This window comes from Lonchura striata, chromosome 3, assembly GCF_046129695.1.
Source record: "Lonchura striata isolate bLonStr1 chromosome 3, bLonStr1.mat, whole genome shotgun sequence".
In the NCBI taxonomy this organism is placed as follows: domain Eukaryota; kingdom Metazoa; phylum Chordata; class Aves; order Passeriformes; family Estrildidae; genus Lonchura; species Lonchura striata.
Window position 1 is genome coordinate 92354662 of NC_134605.1, and position 19221 is coordinate 92373882.

The 19221-nt window shown below is 34.6% G+C and overlaps 1 protein-coding gene across 4 annotated transcripts in view; it reads left to right on the forward strand.

The window, feature by feature from the left end:
- The window catches only part of CSMD1 (CUB and Sushi multiple domains 1), a 1051796-nt gene that overhangs the window by 799377 nt on the left and 233198 nt on the right, over positions 1–19221 (forward strand). For all 4 annotated transcript variants that reach the window (XM_021551131.2, XM_031504428.2, XM_021551132.2 and 1 more), the window contains 4 exons: positions 581–907; positions 2694–2888; positions 9217–9355; positions 13482–13669. In XM_021551131.2, coding sequence (XP_021406806.2) covers positions 581–907; positions 2694–2888; positions 9217–9355; positions 13482–13669 — 849 coding nt within the window. The remainder of the gene's footprint in view (positions 1–580; positions 908–2693; positions 2889–9216; positions 9356–13481; positions 13670–19221) is intronic.

The window sequence follows — 19221 nt, forward strand, 5'->3', positions numbered from 1 at the left end:
ACTTCAAAGTTCCTTGAAAACTTTTTCCATCATGGTTTGCTTTTTTTTTTTTAATTGACTTGGTAGCTCAGGACTGTTTTTAGAATGTTCTTTATACTAATTTTATATATAATTGTATATAATTGAACCACTTATCAGTCTTCATGTAAATGTGTTGAATTAGATTCTAAACAAGCAATTCCTAATAGCAGATAAGTGTTCAAAAGGATTCTGTGGCACATACATGTTTGATTTGGGCAGTGCAAAGCAGCCTGCAGACCCACATAAGAAAAGATTGGGGGTTTTTTGTGGGGTTTTTTTGGTTTTTTTTTTGGTTTTTTTTTTTTTTTTTTTTTTTTTTTTTTTTTTTTTTTGTGATATATCTCTTGCACACTTTGCTCCAGTCACTTGGATTCACTTGGGGAAAAAAGCATTGGGCAACTGTTCTGAAAGTGTTGAACATTTTCTGCTTGCATGTGTTGTAATTTGACATCCAGACTTCAAAATCATCCTTTTCCAGAATAATAATAATAAAAAAATAGACAAACCTTTATAAAGTTTGTAGATATTATTTTGAGAATATTATTGTTCTTTCCTTTAGTTTCATGTTTCTTCAACTTCACCACACCATCTGGAATTATTCTTTCTCCAAATTATCCTGAGGAATATGGGAACAATATGAACTGTGTTTGGTTAATTATCTCAGAGCCAGGAAGCAGAATCCATCTGATTTTCAATGACTTTGATGTAGAACCCCAATTTGACTACCTTACAATCAAAGATGATGGGATTTCAGATTTACCACCTCTTGGCACATTTTCTGGCAATGAGGTCCCTTCTCAATTGGCCAGTAGTGGACACATAGTAAGACTTGAATTTCAGTCAGATCACTCTACCACTGGAAGAGGATTTAATATCACTTACACAAGTAAGAACTTCTGGTTTTTATTTTATGCCTAGTTTTATGCTTTCTTCATAATAATTAAAGCAAATAATATATTTATAGTCATAGTTATAGTTATAGGTATATAATTTATATTTATAAATTTTATATTTCAGAAGCAGATTGTAATGATTGTATTATTGCATTGTTTTCAGATGTCTTCCTTGTATTCATTAGCTTATCTGAATCCTTATAATTTATTTATTTTAATTGTGATAGTGCTGAGGCATTCCCTTAATTATTTATTATTTGCCTTTTTTGTTCATACTGCATAAATCCTGTAACTAAAGTCCAAATCTTTCAAATCAAAGTATCCAGTGCATGTAATTTAATATGCTTCTCAATTGAACCATCAAGAATAAGTTCATAAAGGTATTACTCTTAGATCCCAATTATTGAGGTATTAACTGGAAAAGCATAAAAGTAATCATCAATACAAATAAATAATTCTGGGAATGTGCTTTGCTTTTGTATGTTTTTTTCTAGTTGAATAGGATAGAATCTAAGAATACAAACCCCTAAGAATAGAGATCTCTTTTCTGCATTACACACAGCAGTTACCCTCTGTGCTTTTTCCAGTGTCTAGAACACAGCTGAACTGACACAGAAGCCTTTCCTATAAGAGTACACAAATTTAGAATAATTCCTCTATCTGGGTCCTGTCCCTTTATGCATTTTAAGAAAGTGCTACCTTTGAGAAGGCAATTCTCAAATGTACAAAGTTTAATTGTAATGGACAACCAGTCCAAAAGTTTTAAAGCTGGACCTACTGATCATGTACATATAGAGAGGTACTGAGAAAGCAAGTCTCTCCTGTTTGGTCAACCAGGCTAGGAAATATCTGGCTACAGGTGGCCCTTTATTTTGTTTATATAAAAATATATTACTAAGCAGTACTCTCAATAGGAAACTAGTAACAGCATTGTCATATAGAAAACATTTTTACATTTGCCATAGATTGCTAACTCTCCTAAAAATTTTATGAGTCATTCAAAGATGCTACTTATACAGAGGCTATTATTTTAACTGAATAAATTATTTTCTAAGATTATAGTAGTTAATTGACAATAAAGTTATCTTTGAGACCTTTTAAACTGTTTCTTTGTTGTGTCAATTAAAATAATAGTGTTTGTGGTCAAGGTGTTTTCTTGCATTATTTAAAAATATTCTCCACATAAAGCTGGAATTCATTGATTTCAACCTTTTTTAAGTCTTTAATGCCCCAACTGGTCTTTTGCTTTTATAAGAAGGGATAATTTTTGTCCTTAGAAAAAGGGCAGGAATTAAAAAGGGGAAGACATTTCCTCTTATTTTATCACTTAGTACTTGTGAGAAGAGGCCAATACTCACTTTGCTACAACCTCTTTTCAGGTAATTGTAGGGATCAGTGGGGGCTCCCCTCTGCCTCCCTTTCTTCAGGTTAAACAACCCCAATTCCCTTATGTTAGAGGCAAAACAGCTGGAATTTGTCCAGAGGAAAATTTAGGCAAATTATTCTTGTGTATCTAAGCCACATATCTAAAACCTTTTGAATTCCAACTATGTTGCATGTGTGTAAATGTCATTGGATTTGAAGCTGACTTCTTATTAGGGAATTTTCTGTACTTTGAATTATATGTTACAATGTTTTATGTGTTGCATAATACTGTATTACATGTGAAAGAGTATTATTCTCCTGCAAAAAAACAAGACACAAATTTTAAAGGGATGGTTTTTATTATTACTATTATTGCGAGTTTTATTACCAGTATTATTATTATGTTTTTATCAGCCTTTGGTCAGAATGAGTGTCATGATCCAGGGATTCCTATAAATGGGAGGCGTTTTGGAGACAGATTCCTTCTGGGAAGTTCTGTTTCCTTTCACTGTGATGATGGCTTTGTGAAGACTCAAGGCTCTGAATCCATAACCTGTATTATGCAAGATGGAAATGTAGTATGGAGCTCCACTGTCCCACGTTGTGAAGGTAAAGGCACAATCTTTACTTTGCACCTACAGTTTGAATAATGACACTACTTAAATTTAGCTTACTTTTTACATTTTGCACATAAATATGACTGCTTTACCTGAAGTTATTAATTCATCTTAACACTCTTCCAGTAAAGTGAGAGCACAGTAATAGAAACAAGATAGCTTGCTTTTGTATTCTTAGAATAAATTAGCATTCTAAAAATCTACTTGGTATTGTTTCCAAGTTCTGATTGTCACTGTCATTACTTGGTTGTGAATTATAACTGCTATAACAGTTTTGGCTGTAGAACACTGAAGAACAATTATCTACTACATAGGAAGTAAATAAAGCTTCTATATAGAAGTCTTTTTTGAAAATATACCACTTTAGCTTTCTCAAAATGAAAGTATACCTGAATTTCTCTGTGTAATATTATAGCCTGAAATACACTTTTTTCTGAGAAATATAGTGAAAACCAGAGCTAAGTTTAATATCCATGATATTCCCAAAAATTTCCAAATTTATTTGCTTGTCCTTTCTTAGGTTAATAAATAGACTAAAATGATCTCTACTTAGGTTTAAAACTCTCTTTAGAATGAAATACGGTAAGAAGAATTGCTTGATGATTAACGGATAGGTCCTAAATTCAAAACAGATGAGTGCATTTAATAAATGATTAAAGTATGTTTTTTAAAAGTCAGGTTCAAAATGTATACATTTTATTAAACAACAGATATATAGACTACAGATTAAAAGGGGTTTTTTTTGGGAAAACCAATCCAAACCTTCTAAATCTCACATTTCCATTAATTTCAGTGTCATCGCAATTAAGGATATGGATCATATAACTTTTTTTGTTATTTGGGCAATTTTGAGAACTCAGTTATCATATGATTGTGTATTTCAAAAATAATTTAAAAATACTGAAGAACCCTCCCATGTGTGCAGTCTGACAGAAGTGTATGTGAGCCTGGATGTTGCACTAGCAAAATTTCTTACCCTGATTGTCGTGGTTTGACAAGGAAAACAAATTTTTCTCGGAAGGAAGAGGTCAGTTTGGATATTGAACAATTGAAGGTAGACACACCTCTGAGAACACAGAGGGGTTAAAAGCAGAATTCCCAGGAGAACTCGCTCTCTCTGGTTCCGGTCAGGCGCAGTGCAGCCTCTCCCCTGCCCGGCCACGAGCTGGGTGGGGAGGGGAAGGCCCATGGCCTGACTTAGTTGGGCCAAGGGTGGAAGGACTGGAATCCCCTGCAGATGGAAGGGTGGAGAAATCTGGGATGTCTCCGTTCCTCTCCCATTTTGAATTTTGTGTGTGTAACCAAAAATGTCATGTTTTGACACTGGCACAATGCCAGCGCCCCCATGAAAATGCAATCACTCAATTGAATGCTGTGAAATGCTATTGAGAACAGAGCAAAGCAGGCCCAAGCTTAATAACAAGGAAAAAAAACTTTATTAAGCTACTACTACTATACTACTATCAAAGGAAAAAGAAAGAAAAAACACACACAAAATTAAAAATTAAAACCTTGCGAAGCATTCCTCCCCCCACCACCCAACTCCAACAAACCACAGTGAGACACAATCTGGACCCCAATCAGGTTTCCACCCTCCAGACAATCGATACTCAGCCCTTCGAGGGAACAGAGGAGTCTCTCCTGTGCCACAGACCCCCCAAGAAAACACAGCTGCCACATCCTGTGTTTCCATGTCACACATGGCACCGCCCAGAGAAAAAGTTTGCCATAGTGACCCTCTCCTTTCCATGCACAGTGCTCTCACCACCAATGCATGGATGGACAGACTGCTTTCAGGATTTTTCCTTTCAAGGATGCCCTGCCAAGAGGGGAAAAAACAACAGTTCAGTTTTTCATTTTTTGGGACCACAGTCCCCCCCATTTCCCCCTGGGGTTGAGGTCTAAGAACAGAGATCTTATTCTCTTCTTCTTCTCTGAAAACAGGGGGCACCACAACAAACCCCCTATTTTCTCTGTTCGCTCCACTTCTGTCTTTTCCCAGCTGAAGCAGGTCTCTTTGGCTCACTGGCATCCTCCTAAAATACAGTCTCTCTTGGAGGAGAAAATTGGTTCAGACTGTCGCTACCAAGAAAAAGTCCAGCCAAAAGCCACTCCTCATCTCCTCCCACCTAGAATTTCTCCTTCTAACACCCCAGGGTCCAAGCTGTCTCTCTTCCTCTCTTTCAAACCGAGGAGGAGAAAAATTTCACAAAGCTTTCATTTCTCAAGGAAGGGTTAAAAGTCCTGACTCCCAGGGATGGCTCGATGCCCGGATTCTCCAGCTCCCACAGGCAGGTGGGCACCTTGTGACCCCCCCCGCTATTCTCCTTCCCCACGGTGAACTGCTGATAAAATCACCACTGCCTCTTTCTCTCTTTCCCTCTCTCTCTCTCTCTCTCTCTTTCTCTCTCTCGAGAGACTCTGGGGGAGAACGGAGACATCCCAGATTTCTCCACCCTTCCATCTGCAGGGGATTCCAGTCCCTCCACCCTTGGACCACCTCAGTCCCCTGGCCATGGGCCTTCCCCTCCCCACCCAGCCACGGCCGGGCAGGGGAGAGGCTGCACTGCGCCTGACCGGAACCAGAGAGAACGAGTTCTCCTGGGAATTCTGCTTTTAACCCCTCTGTGTTCTCAGAGGCGTGTCCACCTTCAATTGGTCAATATCCAAACTGACCTCTTCCTTCTGGAAAAATTCTTTTTCCTTGTCAAATCTCGACACTTGATTAAAGTAAGTTACACAGTGGAGCAGGATTCTTCTTTTATTCTTAGAGAAAACCCAGCCCACCCCAAAGCAAGGAGTGCGGTGTTGTTTTTTTGTCAGAAGGTTTTTTTTTCTCATTTCTCAAGTCAATTGTTGAAGTATTCACTGTAATCTTTGTGTAATTTTCTTTTTGAAAACGCATAGATAAAGGACGAATGATGAGCACTTTTAAGGGAAAAAAAGAGAGAAAAATTATTACAGAAATTACTTTTCCAGAAAATGCATAGGTTTCCCTTAGTTATCCTTTATTTTACCCTTCTGGAATGTTTACTTAGTTTTTAATGAGGAAAAGATGAAAGTAACAGACTGGCTTGGTTTGTTTGGTTTTTTTTTTTTTTTCCTTTTAGATTTTGATCTTTGTTTCTTTTATAGAAGGAAGTAGTTAGGTTCAGAATATGATCCCTTCTGATGATCCCTTCTGATGTGAATTCTCTTGATAATTGAAGAAGTTTCTGGGCTTGGATTATAGATTAGGAGTCCTAAGCATGATTTAGTTTGCTTCTCACTGTCTGAGATTTTTGAACTACTGTTGGTTTTTTGTTGTTGCTCTGCTCTGTGGTTTTTTTATACATATAGTAAGCAACTCCTGCAATACACAAAGTAAATGATGTACAATCAGTTGAAGTTTGAGAGTTTTGTGACTATTCTTGTTCATAGTATGATGAACTTTAAATTTAAAAACCACTGTGGAATAAATTGATTTCCTCATTAACTATACTCATGTAAGGTAAATGCCATTTTTCTTGCCTTTCATTTTGCTTCAAGGAAAATTTGGTGTGTTTCAGAATTTGTGGGTTGCTTTTATCACTCAAATCTGGAAGAAAATTCCTAGAGACAAGTGAAAGTCAGAAGTGGAATCAAATAAATCTCTCTGAAAAGTTTTTTTGTGTTGCTAAAAACATTGAAATAAAACTAGACATCTTAATTTACAACTCACAAATTCATGTTGCCATCCATTTCTATATGACATAAAAGGCTGGTTTGTCACTACTCAAAGAAACAGAAGAAATCTAGCAAGATTTCCTGCACTGAAATGTGAAATTTTCTGATAATGATACCATTGACTTCTATGAGGACAATATAAATGATACTAAGATAAATTTACCTAACCTTGAAAGTATTCCTGTGTTCTGCTGTGCCATAACCTTTAGTAAAACATAACATCCCAAGGCCCTGTGCCATTCCAGCTTAAATTTTTAAGGGACTCATGTTTTCCTAAATTTGTTCTGTCATTTCTGCTGTTGTTTAATCCTGCTCCAAAGTCCTTTAATTTTGCTCTGAAAAATGCCCCTGTCTAGCCCTGTCTAGTCATTTTCACAGCCCTCTTGCAATACATTTTTTTTAGATTTTTATGGAGGATGATCAGGTTAGAGGACATTAAAACAAATTTGACATAGAGGAATGGCTCTGATGGGATGCAGCCATGGTTTCTGAATTAGCCACCCAATGACATCACAAGGTCACTCAATATTTTGGGAAGCTGATTTAAACTAGGGAGATCCTTGAAGACTGGAAGAAAGCAAAGTCTTGGAGGATTGAAAGAGGAAAGATCTGAAGAGCTACAGGTCTTATCTTTATCACTGGGAAAGGTGATGAAACAATATTCCTTGAAACCATTTCCAAATCATGTGCTGTGGTTTAAACCCAGGAGGAAATTAAGCCACCTGCAGCTGCTGCTTTCCCCTCCACCCCCTCCTGTGAGGGAGACAAAAGGAAAATATTCTGAATTAAGACAGGAAAACAGCAATGAGATAAAATAGTAAGAACAAAAATATTAATAACAAAAGTATACAAGAGAGGGTGATTTGCATATAAAAAATGCTCACCCACTGCCTGACTGACCAACCAACCCAACCAAGTTCCATGTGCTGGTGGCCACCAAGACAAAATCAAAATGTCCCCCCAGATCCTTCAGATCATGTTTTCCCTCCACCTCATGTCACATTCTCTTCTTCTTGCAAGTGAAGTCCCTTACTTCTCACCCTCAGAGATAGTGTGAATAGTGCAGAATAACCACCCAGGTGTGCCCACATAGCTCCAAACTCTGCCCCATCAAGGCAACTGTGAGAAAATTAACTCTGTCCAAGCCAAAAACAGGACAAATTGAAGAAAACTATGGAGACTGGTAGTAATCAACATGGATTTATGAAGAGGAAAATCATGCCTGACCAACCTAATAGCCTTCTGTGTTAAGATGAACTGCCTGATGGATGAGGGCAGAGTAATGGATATTCAGTTTTAGTAATGTGTTTGGCACTGTGTCATGCAAAATTTTCAATGACAAACTGATGAAATAGGGACTAGAGAAGTGAACAGTGAAGTGGACTGAAAACTGACTGAACTATTTGGCTCATAGAATTGTAGGTAGTGTCACAACTGGAGGTTAACTGATAGAGGTGTAGCCCAGCGGTCAATCCCCTATCCAATACTGTTTAAAACCTTCAGTACAAAACTGAATGATGAGGCAGAATGTACTCTGAGCAAGTCTGAACATGATGTAAAACTGTGGCTGTTGAGTGGCTGGTGCTCCAGATGTTTGTGCTGCTGTTCAGAGGGATGAGAGAGGCAGGAGAAATGGGCTGAAAATAAATGACAGGTCTTTCCAATCTATCCAGCACTGGTGAGGCTATGTTGGGAGCACTGTGTGCACTCCTGGGATCCATAGTACAAGAGAAATGTGGACATACTGGAGTGAGTCCTGTGAAGAGTCACAAAGATAAGTGAGGACTTGGAGCATCTGTCATACAAAAAGAGGTTGAAAGAACTGTGCTTGTCTTGATTGGAAAAGATAAGGCTCAGGACTCAAGAGGGATCTTGCCAATATGTACAGATAACTAATTGGATGGTTTAAAGTTGGAGCTGGACTCTCTTCAGTGGTGCAAAATGAACAGACAAGAGGCAGTTAACAGAAACTGAAATACATGGACTTCAGTTTAAAGATAAGAAAAACCTTGCACTGTGAGTGATCAAACATTAAAACAGCTTGTCAAGAAATTCTGTGTTTGACTTTGGAGGAGAGGCATGATCCTGACTGGACATGTTTCTGTGCAATCTGTTGTTTTGAGCAGGAAATGGACTAGATGATTTCCAGACATCCCCTTCAAATTAAACCATTCTATGGTCAGATGGAATATTTACAACTGCCAGTTCCACTGAGCTCAGTGATTACTCAAAAAGGTAGCACAGAACAGTGGTAATAATTACATGGAACAATTTTTCTGATGTTTCCATGTCAATTTGGAATCATAATGGATCTAAATGTGATGAGACAGTATAATTTTTTAGTAAGATACTGTGCTTTTCAACAGAAGGAAGGCTGGCAGACCCAAGTGCCATGATTTTTGTGTTACAATATATAGAGAGTAATAGGTTTCTATAAGACACATTGCAGGCCTTATGAGTCTTAAGAAATCAAAGTACTGTGTTAAACTATTAAAACTGTATTTACCATATTTATATTAATTTTAATTTGATTTTTTTCTATTTCTTTGAATATATAATATATTAGAAATAATTTGTATGTTACAAATATACGTTTGGTTTTTTTTTCCTTTCAGCACCATGCGGTGGACATTTGACAGCATCAAGTGGTGTTATCTTGCCACCAGGGTGGCCAGGATATTACAAGGACTCACTTAATTGTGAATGGGTGATTGAAGCAAGACCAGGACATTCCATTAAAATAACTTTTGACAAGTGAGTATCATAAAGTTAAAGAAGTGAGGTCAGAGCATAAACACTTGTTTTATTATTGAAGAATAAATATATACTTTAGGAATTCAAACCTCATTACAACAGTCACAATGCTATTCCTACAAGTAGGCTATTAAAGCTTTCTAATGTGTTGTTTGCTTCCATTGTACTCAGCAGGAAGTTTGAGAAATTTAAGATGCTGACTTTTTTTTCTCATTAAAGACTTCATAGTATTTATAGGCTTATATTTATTTGCAATCTTTTTTTTTTTTTTTTAATTAATGTTCAGAAGCCTGAACATTAGGTTTTCGGGGTCATCTTCTTAAATGGAAATAACAGTTTAAGTTATAAAATGGAGCATCTAAATTTTATAAAAGGATATGCATTGCCTGAAGTTGCAGATGTTTGAATGTGCATGACCTTAACAGTGTGATGACATTATTTCAACTTGGAGTTTACAAAATGGAGAATTCTGATCACATATAATTTTTGAAGTGCAGCAGATACACAATTAATATACTTCAACATTATCTCAGCATTAATAGGAAATGGATTCTGTTGCTGTTCCCTAATTGCTTCAATTGCAAAACAGTATTACTGTTCAGCATGTTGGTTTTGGTAGACGAAGAAAAAACATTTCCATGTTTTCTTTGGAGGTTTGTGGAGCTTTTCTGAAACGTTTAGAAAATTATTTAACTTTACTACGTCATATTATAAATTTTATTAAAAGTGTTATGCTTGTTAATAATAGCATAACCCTGCTTGTGCAATAAAATTATTTTATTTTGTCAACATGAAGGCTTTGTTATCCAGTTTAAAAATTCCATGGAAAATCTTTTTTATTGCTTACAAGAAAAACTGACTTTGCTGTCTGATATAACATTAGCAAATTACAAATAAGTAGTTGATTTTTTTCAATTAATCAACAAATAAAATGTTTTTGTCAAGTGTTTTGTCTAGTTTGGGGAAAATGGAGCCCTTTTATACTTCAAAATATGACGTAAAGTATATATATATATATATTTGCTTCAAAGACATACCTAACAGAATGACGCTTTGTACAAATGTGAAATTAATGTAAATTATCTTACTCTTGAGCTAATGAAGCTTTAATGCTTTTAGACAAATATGCCTTTTCAGAGTCCTTAGAAACTTCCCAGAAGTAGCAGCAAGTGACTGCATGACCCTATGATTATTGTACATTGAAACATTTTGCACTTCAAATTGTGTTTAATGCCTGAAAGGGTAACAGAAAAATAAAATCGAATTGAGTCAAGTCATGAGGAAAGGGGTAGAAGAATAATGGCTGACCTGAAGATCTTTGGTACTTTGAATATTGATAAAAATAATTTGATAATTTATACAACTAACCTCTGTATCCAAAACCAATCCAATTGTATAAAGAATAGTATAACACAACATCCTTTAAGTGTTTTTAAAATCTATGTACATTTGGAGGACATCCTACCTCTTACTAATATGAATATGCTAATTAGCATTAAAATAAACTAAAAACCCAAAATGTAACCCTTAAAAACATACTTTCAGTAGCGATGAAGAACTTCCATTAACAAATTGTCTTGATTTATCCCTTTAGGGAAAGTGCAAAGACTAAAAATAAAAACCAGTAACAAACCCAGCCCAATTCAAAAGACAATTCATTCCCTTAAACACTCAAAATCAGACAAGTGAATTATAAAGTCACATTCAGGTTTGACATGAGCAGGAATCTACTGGGAATAAAGATCAATGTCAGAGTAGCAATTGCTGGTAAGAGTTATTTTCTGGTTTCCGTCTCCAGCAAGGGTTTGCCATCCATTGTTGTCATACTGCCCTGCTAAGAAAATGCAATTGCTGGCTGAGAGCACTTTATTCCTAATTAGTTTACCTCACAAACATAACTGTCAAAATAATTGAACTATTTAATTACTAATCTTGAGTGTATTCATTATGAGTACAAATAAAGTATTTAAAGCAGCCTAGCTGTGTCTGTCTGTTTTCATCATTCTGCTGCAGGATAAATCAATGTAGAATCTGAAATTATGGAAATGTACTGAAAAAGTGTCAAGTACTTTTGTGATGCCCTCCGTAACTGTGGGCATCTATTTTTGTAAACTAAATGAGCCTTTCCAGATGCAAACCCTCATGTGTTTATGCAGCTAAATTGTTGAAATAGTATCCAACATGCTTCTTGAGTTTGTCAACTAGCATTCTCCCAAATAATTATCAAACAGAGCCAGGACTTTCTGTGGGCAAGCGACCTTTCACAGTAGGAAATTTGAATATTATTTCCTTCTTTGAGAGGTTAAAGGATGTATGTAACAGTGTGGATGTAGGCCATTCCATTCTAACTGATTTCATTGCCAGAAATGGGTCCTGAAAATGCTTAATGTATTAGCAAACCTGCAAGCCCTGTATTCCACTGTCAGAGTGGTAGATACCAGTAAAGCAAGCATCTGGATTTTATCCAGCTTATCCAAATAAAGCACCATAAATCTAGAGTTTTCTGTGTGAAGTGGAAGGAGTGATATGAAGTGCCTAAGTCAGTTTCCAAGCAGCCATTAGCTCTGAATAGCGAAGCAAAAGCTTTTTGACTTATGGCTGTGCTTTTGTTTTCAGGGAACTGTGAGAGAAGAACTAGAAAAAATACTAAATACTGGCTAAAACTGAACTTGTTCTTACCAATATTTAAGTGTCTGTAAAAGTATTTTTACAAGAGCAATGCTATTGGTTCAGGAAAATGTAATGGTATGGGAGCTTGGTCATTCTGTCATCATTTTGTAACGAAGTAAAAAGTTTATTTACACTTTGAAGGAATGTCACATGTATTTCTCCTTTCTAGAGTGTTTAATATTTTGCACTTTTCTTTAATTACAAAAAGAAATGTCTTATGTGTAGACCACTACATGTGTCCCATATTGGCAAGACAGCTAAGGGCATTCACTTTGAAAAAGTATTGTATTATGTAGGAATTTCTGCTGCTCTCAGAAGGTGAAATAACAAGCCTTATGGGAATAGAAGAGAAAAATCTTACCAGATATGCATTTTTGAAAGATGAAAATAAGGATATTGGGTCTGCATGCAAATATATATAGAGTAGTATAAATATCTGTGTAATAGCACAAACTTCATTGACAAGAAAATTTATGTGTGCATGATTCCAATGCTGCAGCATATCAGAATCTGATATAACCAAAAACTACCTTGAAAAGTGTCTGATGTAAAAAGTGCCAGTTCAAGCTCCTCTTGAGAAAGAACAGGTTTGTGCCGTTTGATTTAAGAACTAGTAGTAGATGACATAGATATCCATTATGAACTGGAGAAATGTGATGTGGTTTAATGATTGGTGGACACATTGACTCTGCTGTTAATTTTAAAGTTATTTTTTCTTTTAAATCAACCCTCATTAGTCTCCTTAATTTACATTCTAGTATATGTTACCAGTTGGAGTTCTTTTTTGACACATTAAAGTAAACGAAATAATGCTTATAATGAATAACTAACAAATTTTAAAATGAAGGCTTGATTTAAATCTAGTATTTTTTTACTGCTTTATATCACAGGACAAAAATAATTAACTAAAAGTAAAGTAACAAGCTATGTTAGAATAAAATCTTTGGATAAAAAAAACAACCAAACAAACAAAAAAAACCAACCAAAAAACCCCCAAAAAACCCCCAAAACACTTGACAATCTATAAAATAGCTTTTGCCAAATAGCAAATATCAAATAATGAAGTGTTATTCAAGATGTTCCTAGGGTGTCCAACTATTTCTTAACCTGAGGGCAAAAAATTCCTTGGGTCTTCATATTGAAATTTTGTTTCAGACAATTTTCATTTTTGTACTCAGATTTCCCACTAAATATCTTTCTAAAGGCCAGTCATATGGCTGATCTGAAGTATACTGAATCCCCGAAAAATTTTTTACAATACTGCAAAATGTAAGGAAAATTATTCATGAAAACTTCTTCGATTGTTATTCTTAGTAAGACATGGATGTATTTCTAACTATGTAATGTTTTTATGTATTGGTATTCTTGATCAGTTACAAGTGGGTTGCATTTCTATCAGTTGAAGAAAATAACAGCACTCGTCCATCCACCAGCTGACTTGCATATTCCTTTTCAGATTCCAGACTGAAGTTAATTATGACACTTTGGAAGTCAGAGATGGGCCAGCAAATTCATCACCATTAATTGGAGAATACCATGGAACACAAGCACCCCAATTCCTTATTAGTACTGGAAATTATATGTATCTGCTGTTCACTACGGACAACAGTCGCTCCAGTGTTGGTTTCTTAATTCACTATGAGAGTAAGTCTGGTATTTCACAAATAGATTTTTATTTAATCTTGAAAAAACCCCTTCATTTACAAAATGAGAAAACAAATGGGAACAAATAAAATTCAGTAGTTGTATTTGTTTAAGAACAAATTATGTTTACTCTATGCTGTACTGACAGATGTTATTCAGAGTCCTTACAGACCTAGTTGTTTAATCAAATGCAAAGTAATTTTAGAAACTTTATTTTGTGATTAAACATATATTGTTTGGGTGTCCCCTATCTTCTAACTTTCACTTTTTCTCTCTTTCTCTTTCTTTGGTTTTTGTAGGGCTGAACAGACTTGGACACCTTATCTATAATGGTTCCAAAATGCAAATAAATTAATAATACTATCTCCATGCGAACTACAGAATCATCATAATAGAATTTTCTTTTCAATTAAGTGCACACAATGGTGTATATTAAATGGTCTGAAGTCACAGTAGTCTTTATATGATAGTATAACCATTCACTTAATTATTTCCTGAAGAGAGCTTATGTATTTATTACAGTTATACCAACATAGTAACACCATTTTTATCAGTTGCTCTTATTGGGAAACTAATGTGATTGCTGTAAATTTGCTGTAATACTGAATTTGGAATAGTGCCCAGATATATTTTATAGCCACATCAAGGCTTGTCCAAATAGTAAAAAATAGTTGTGCAGTGAAAGCTTGCTTAACACTTCAAACCCATGTCAGTGTATTTGTTCCACAAGACTTGTTAAGGTTAATCACAGTCTCACTGTTTATATTGTCTTTTTTTTTCACATTAGATTTCACACAGAGCTAAAATTGTCTCCATTTTGCCTTGTGTTCTATGTTCATTTGATTTGCTGCAGAGTCTATCTTACTGTGCTAGCCAGCATCGGGTGCTCCTGCAGCATTTCTGTGATCCTTTACTCTGTACTGGCAATTGTGTACATCACAGAGGGAAGGGCATCACAATAACAAGTAACATTGTCCTAAGTAGACAATGTCAGTGTTTTCAAAGAGAAAAATCAGGTAGAAAGACCTAACTGAAGCCTTGAATAATCTGCCAGGAACACAGGAGGCTAAAATCATATATTGATTTTCCTTGGAGGTTTTACTATAGAAGTTGCTAATTTTAAACATATCACAACAGAACTTCTATTTTTTTTCCACATTTCTTACATTTGTAGAATACAAGGTAGTCAACTTTGAGTTTTAAGGGAAGTTCCTGATTATTCTCTTTGGAAGTTCAAATACTTGTCTTATTTGGAAGTATTTCAAAAATCTTCCAGTTACAGTCATAACTTTGATGATAAAGTAAATCACTGCACTGTGAAGCAGAAGACTCTTAATCTGCTTAAATTAAAACATAAGCTAAACTGAGTTGAATCTGAGATGGAAGTAATATTCTATTGAGCTAAAATATGACTGTAATACAACTTTAATAAATATGTAACCCAGTAAAGGTACTGTGAAGCATATGAAGATAATTTGTTTATTCTTCTCTTTAAATGTCTGTCATTCAGCCTTTCAATGAGACTTAAAAATAGCTAATGAAAGACAGTGTAGATTAAATCTTATGCATCTAAGCAAAGAAAAAATAATGGCATGCCTAAAATATTTAAGCAAAACTACTGATAAATATTCATTTTTCGTTAAAAGTAATTAATCTTTTGGCAAGTGTGCTCCATGTCTCAATTACATTTTCCCAATCTCTCAACTTCCCTAGGTATGTGTTTTGAGTAGGGTTTGTTTGGCTGGTTGGTTGGTTTTTTGGTTGGTTTTATGGGGGTTTTTGGTTCCTCATTTTGTGAAGTAGGTTGTGCAATCTTACTCTTTTTCTTAATCGAAAAGAGTTAGAAATACTTTATCTGCAGATTCCTGTAATGTAAATTGTTTGTTTGTTTATGAAAGTACATTTGAATTTTTTCTTTCCTAATATAAAGGAACATGATTTGCAAAGCAAATTGATCAATTATTTCTTCAATTCTAATGTTTTATTACAATTCTGTGCTTTTTGTGAACTAATATTTCTCCTATCCTAGAATTTATCTGAAAAATAGATAATATTTTATTCATGTGTTGAGACAGTCAAATTACAATCTATATCAATATATATTTTATAAACATTACAATTCTCTTACACAGTCAATGAAATTGTTTAAAAATCAAACATTACCCATCTTAGTAAAAGAATTCCTTTTTGAGACCATTGAAAAAAATCTACAAAATAAATATTGTGATTTTACTTAATGAAAATCTTCAGAATTTAAAAAAAATAGACATAATCCTTTATTCACAGTGTATAAATTTGTTTAGATTATGTTTCAGAAAATAATTTTTTAGGCTTGGAAATGTGCGATCTTCATGGATTTGACAAAGTGTTGAAACCAGTCAGACAGCCCACAATCAAATTTAACTGTGATAACTTAGCATCAAAATACTTAATACTTTTCCATTTGAGGAAAAAAAATAATTATTTGAATAGTCTGGATATGAGGAAAAGATTAATACAATTTTCTGTAGCAGGATACAGTCAATGGGAAAAGATTTAAAATATTAGGGAAGATTTTTTTTTTTTTTGTTTTAGCACTCTATTTTACTATGGCTAAGAATCAATACTGAGGTTAAATAGGAAAGGCAGATTTTGGGAAAGTGTCTATAAAATAATGGAGTTTATGATTGGTAAGAAGTGAAAGACTGAAGCAACATGGTGATTAAATTAATGGTTTGCAAAAATCTAAACCACCAAATTTGGCAGAATGGTAGATGAATGGCCTTGAGTCCTAACAAATGAATTCTGAAAGTCATTTATGAAAGAAATTGATGGAAAGCTCAACAGAAAACTATTGCTTGTTTATTGGTGGTTTTGGTTTGATTTTGTTTCTTTTGTTATTGCTTTTCCTTGTTTTTTGGTTTTTTTTTTTTTTTTCATTTTGGGACTTTTTGTGTTTGTTTTGTTTAATTTAATTTTGTTTTTTAATTTTTGAGAAAGGTTTCTGTAGCAAGCTAAAAAATCTCTTCTAATGATATAACTCAAGAGTTAATAATGCAGATACCAGATATATTAAAATATTGCTATAGATAGCAATCAAAGAATAACACAGATCTCTTAGGATAAACACAAAAATTAAAGTACATATTTAATTCCAAGCACAAGAAACAGAAAGTAAAAAAAATATCTATAAATATATTCAAATAAGGGGAAAAAAAAATACTTTAAAAAAGTTTGACCAAAAATCAGCTGTCATAGGCAAGACTAAACGTTTTGTTCCTGTTTTGCAACTTTTGCAGAACATAATATTTTGTACCATACACTTAAGATAATTAAGTGAACATTTTCACGGTAAGAGTATGGCATATAGAGAGACAGTACTACACAATATTGAAATAATTAAATACATTTTATTCATCAGGGACTGTTGAAATTCCCTGTGCTATATTGAGAGGCAAAGTGGAAGGACCACTACACTGAAAATTATGTCTTAAAATTCAAATCTGTAAGGAAGTTTAAAAAAAATTCAGAAGGGCACACACTTTTCCAAGCAAGGATGGAGAAGGAAAAAAACCCAAGATATTTGGACTAGAAGGATCAAGGACATTAGTTTTATCTTTGCTCTTGAAAGATACGAGTTTTAAGCTGATAAACATAATGATAAGAAATAAATGACTTGTATTTGATAGAACAGATTATGTCAAACCAACTTAATTTCTTTCTTGACAGGTTAACTGCTTTTTTAGATTTGGAAATGGAAAGGGGAGGAAATAGTTCTGTGCTGCCATTCATAAAGTTTTAGAACTCTTTCAGAAAAAAATAAAGAAATATGGGGTGGATGAAATTATTGCAGTAGAACAAATGTACAATAAGGTACAGTAGTCACTGGAAAGTTTCTCCAAAAGGCTGTGGAATCTGCATCCTTGGAGATACTAAAAATATATCCAGGAATGGATCCACCTGTGCAACCAGCTTTAGGTGACCTTGCTTGAGCAGGGGGGTTGACCCTACATGACCCCAGAGGTTCCTTCCACGCAAAATTGTTATGTGATTTCTATGATGCTGTGAAAAAAATTATTAATTATTTTGATGGCAATATAAGCAGAGTTGCAATTTAAGGATGATTCCAACCTACAATTATAGTAAGCACTATGATTGAGAAGATTGGAATTCAAAACAAGCTACATGAACTAAAGAAAGAGTGTAAAACAAAACAAAAAATTAATTCTATAAAGAAACATGCTAAACCTAAATGGGGAAGGAGAAGTGACCTGCAAAAATACAAAGGAGAGATACAATAGAAAAAGATTTGGATGTCACACAAAACCAATATAATCTAGAGAAAAATGTAGTAGTATTGCAAAAAGTTGAATCTTCTAGACATTGTATTTAACCATCTAAAAAATCAAGACAATTTCAGAAAATACTTTTTTTTTTTGTTCATGGGACTGTTTTACCTAGGATTTGTTCAAAAATTATTTCACTTCATTTGATGACCAGGGAGACAACTGTGTCTAGTTTGTGACACAGTTGTTTAAGATGACTAGAATGTTGCTAACATGGAAAATATGACACATAAGGAGTCATTAAAAGGTTTGTACTTTATTAGAAAAAGTATGACTTGGCAGGCAAGGGGTGAAGCCTGATAATGGTGTTATGGTCTCACACAGCTAATAATTGCAGCCTGTCCTAGAGTTTGATCTACTGCCTGTGCTCCTTCTCAATCAACTCTTGACAATTATTTTCCAACCATATTTATCACTGTTGCACCAGAATTGTGCCATATTTCTCATATCAAAGAATTACCCATTATTTAACTTAAGTTGTCTCCAATTAAGAAAAATAATCAAATCTTCAGGCAAAGAGGGAAAGAAAAAATATTTCTTTTTAGTTATGTTCATGGTTGCTGAAACTTACATACTGAATATTTTTCCCTGGGAATGAACCTCTGTTGACTGAGCTGATTTTATTTATTTAACATTACTACTTCAGTTAGGAAGTTGGAAGTTGATAAATTTTTTGTAGCTTTTGGTCTTCCTGGAAAAATGTGAAACAATGGAGTCAATGTAATTTTGAATTATCATTTCAAAAATAATCTGATGAGTTTGCCGATGATGTGTGACTCAGAATGCCAAAGCAGCTGATGTGTTCAGGCAGGGGTAGTAGGCTGCCCTAAGAGGAAGGAATTTTTAAAGAGTGCTGCTGTGGACCTCCACCTACACTAACATATTTCAAAATATGAGATATGACTTATCTGAAAAAACCCAATGTGCATCAAAGTTAAATTTTCATACAGATGCAATTAAGGACACTTGCAATGCAGAATACTATAGACTTAAATGGTTTCTTTGAGGCTCTATCAAGCAGCTTTATGCAGGTGAAGGGAAATCTAAAAATGCACTATTAGCTGACATGGTACATTTGCATTAAGAGTATGCAGTGTAGTCTAGAGAAACTTATTCATCTAGAATTTAAGTATATCAGGGCTGCCTCATGAAAACTGGATCATAAGCTCTCAAATCTGAATTCCAAGTGAGCTATAAGACGAGCTGGAGGGTACAGAGACTATTCTC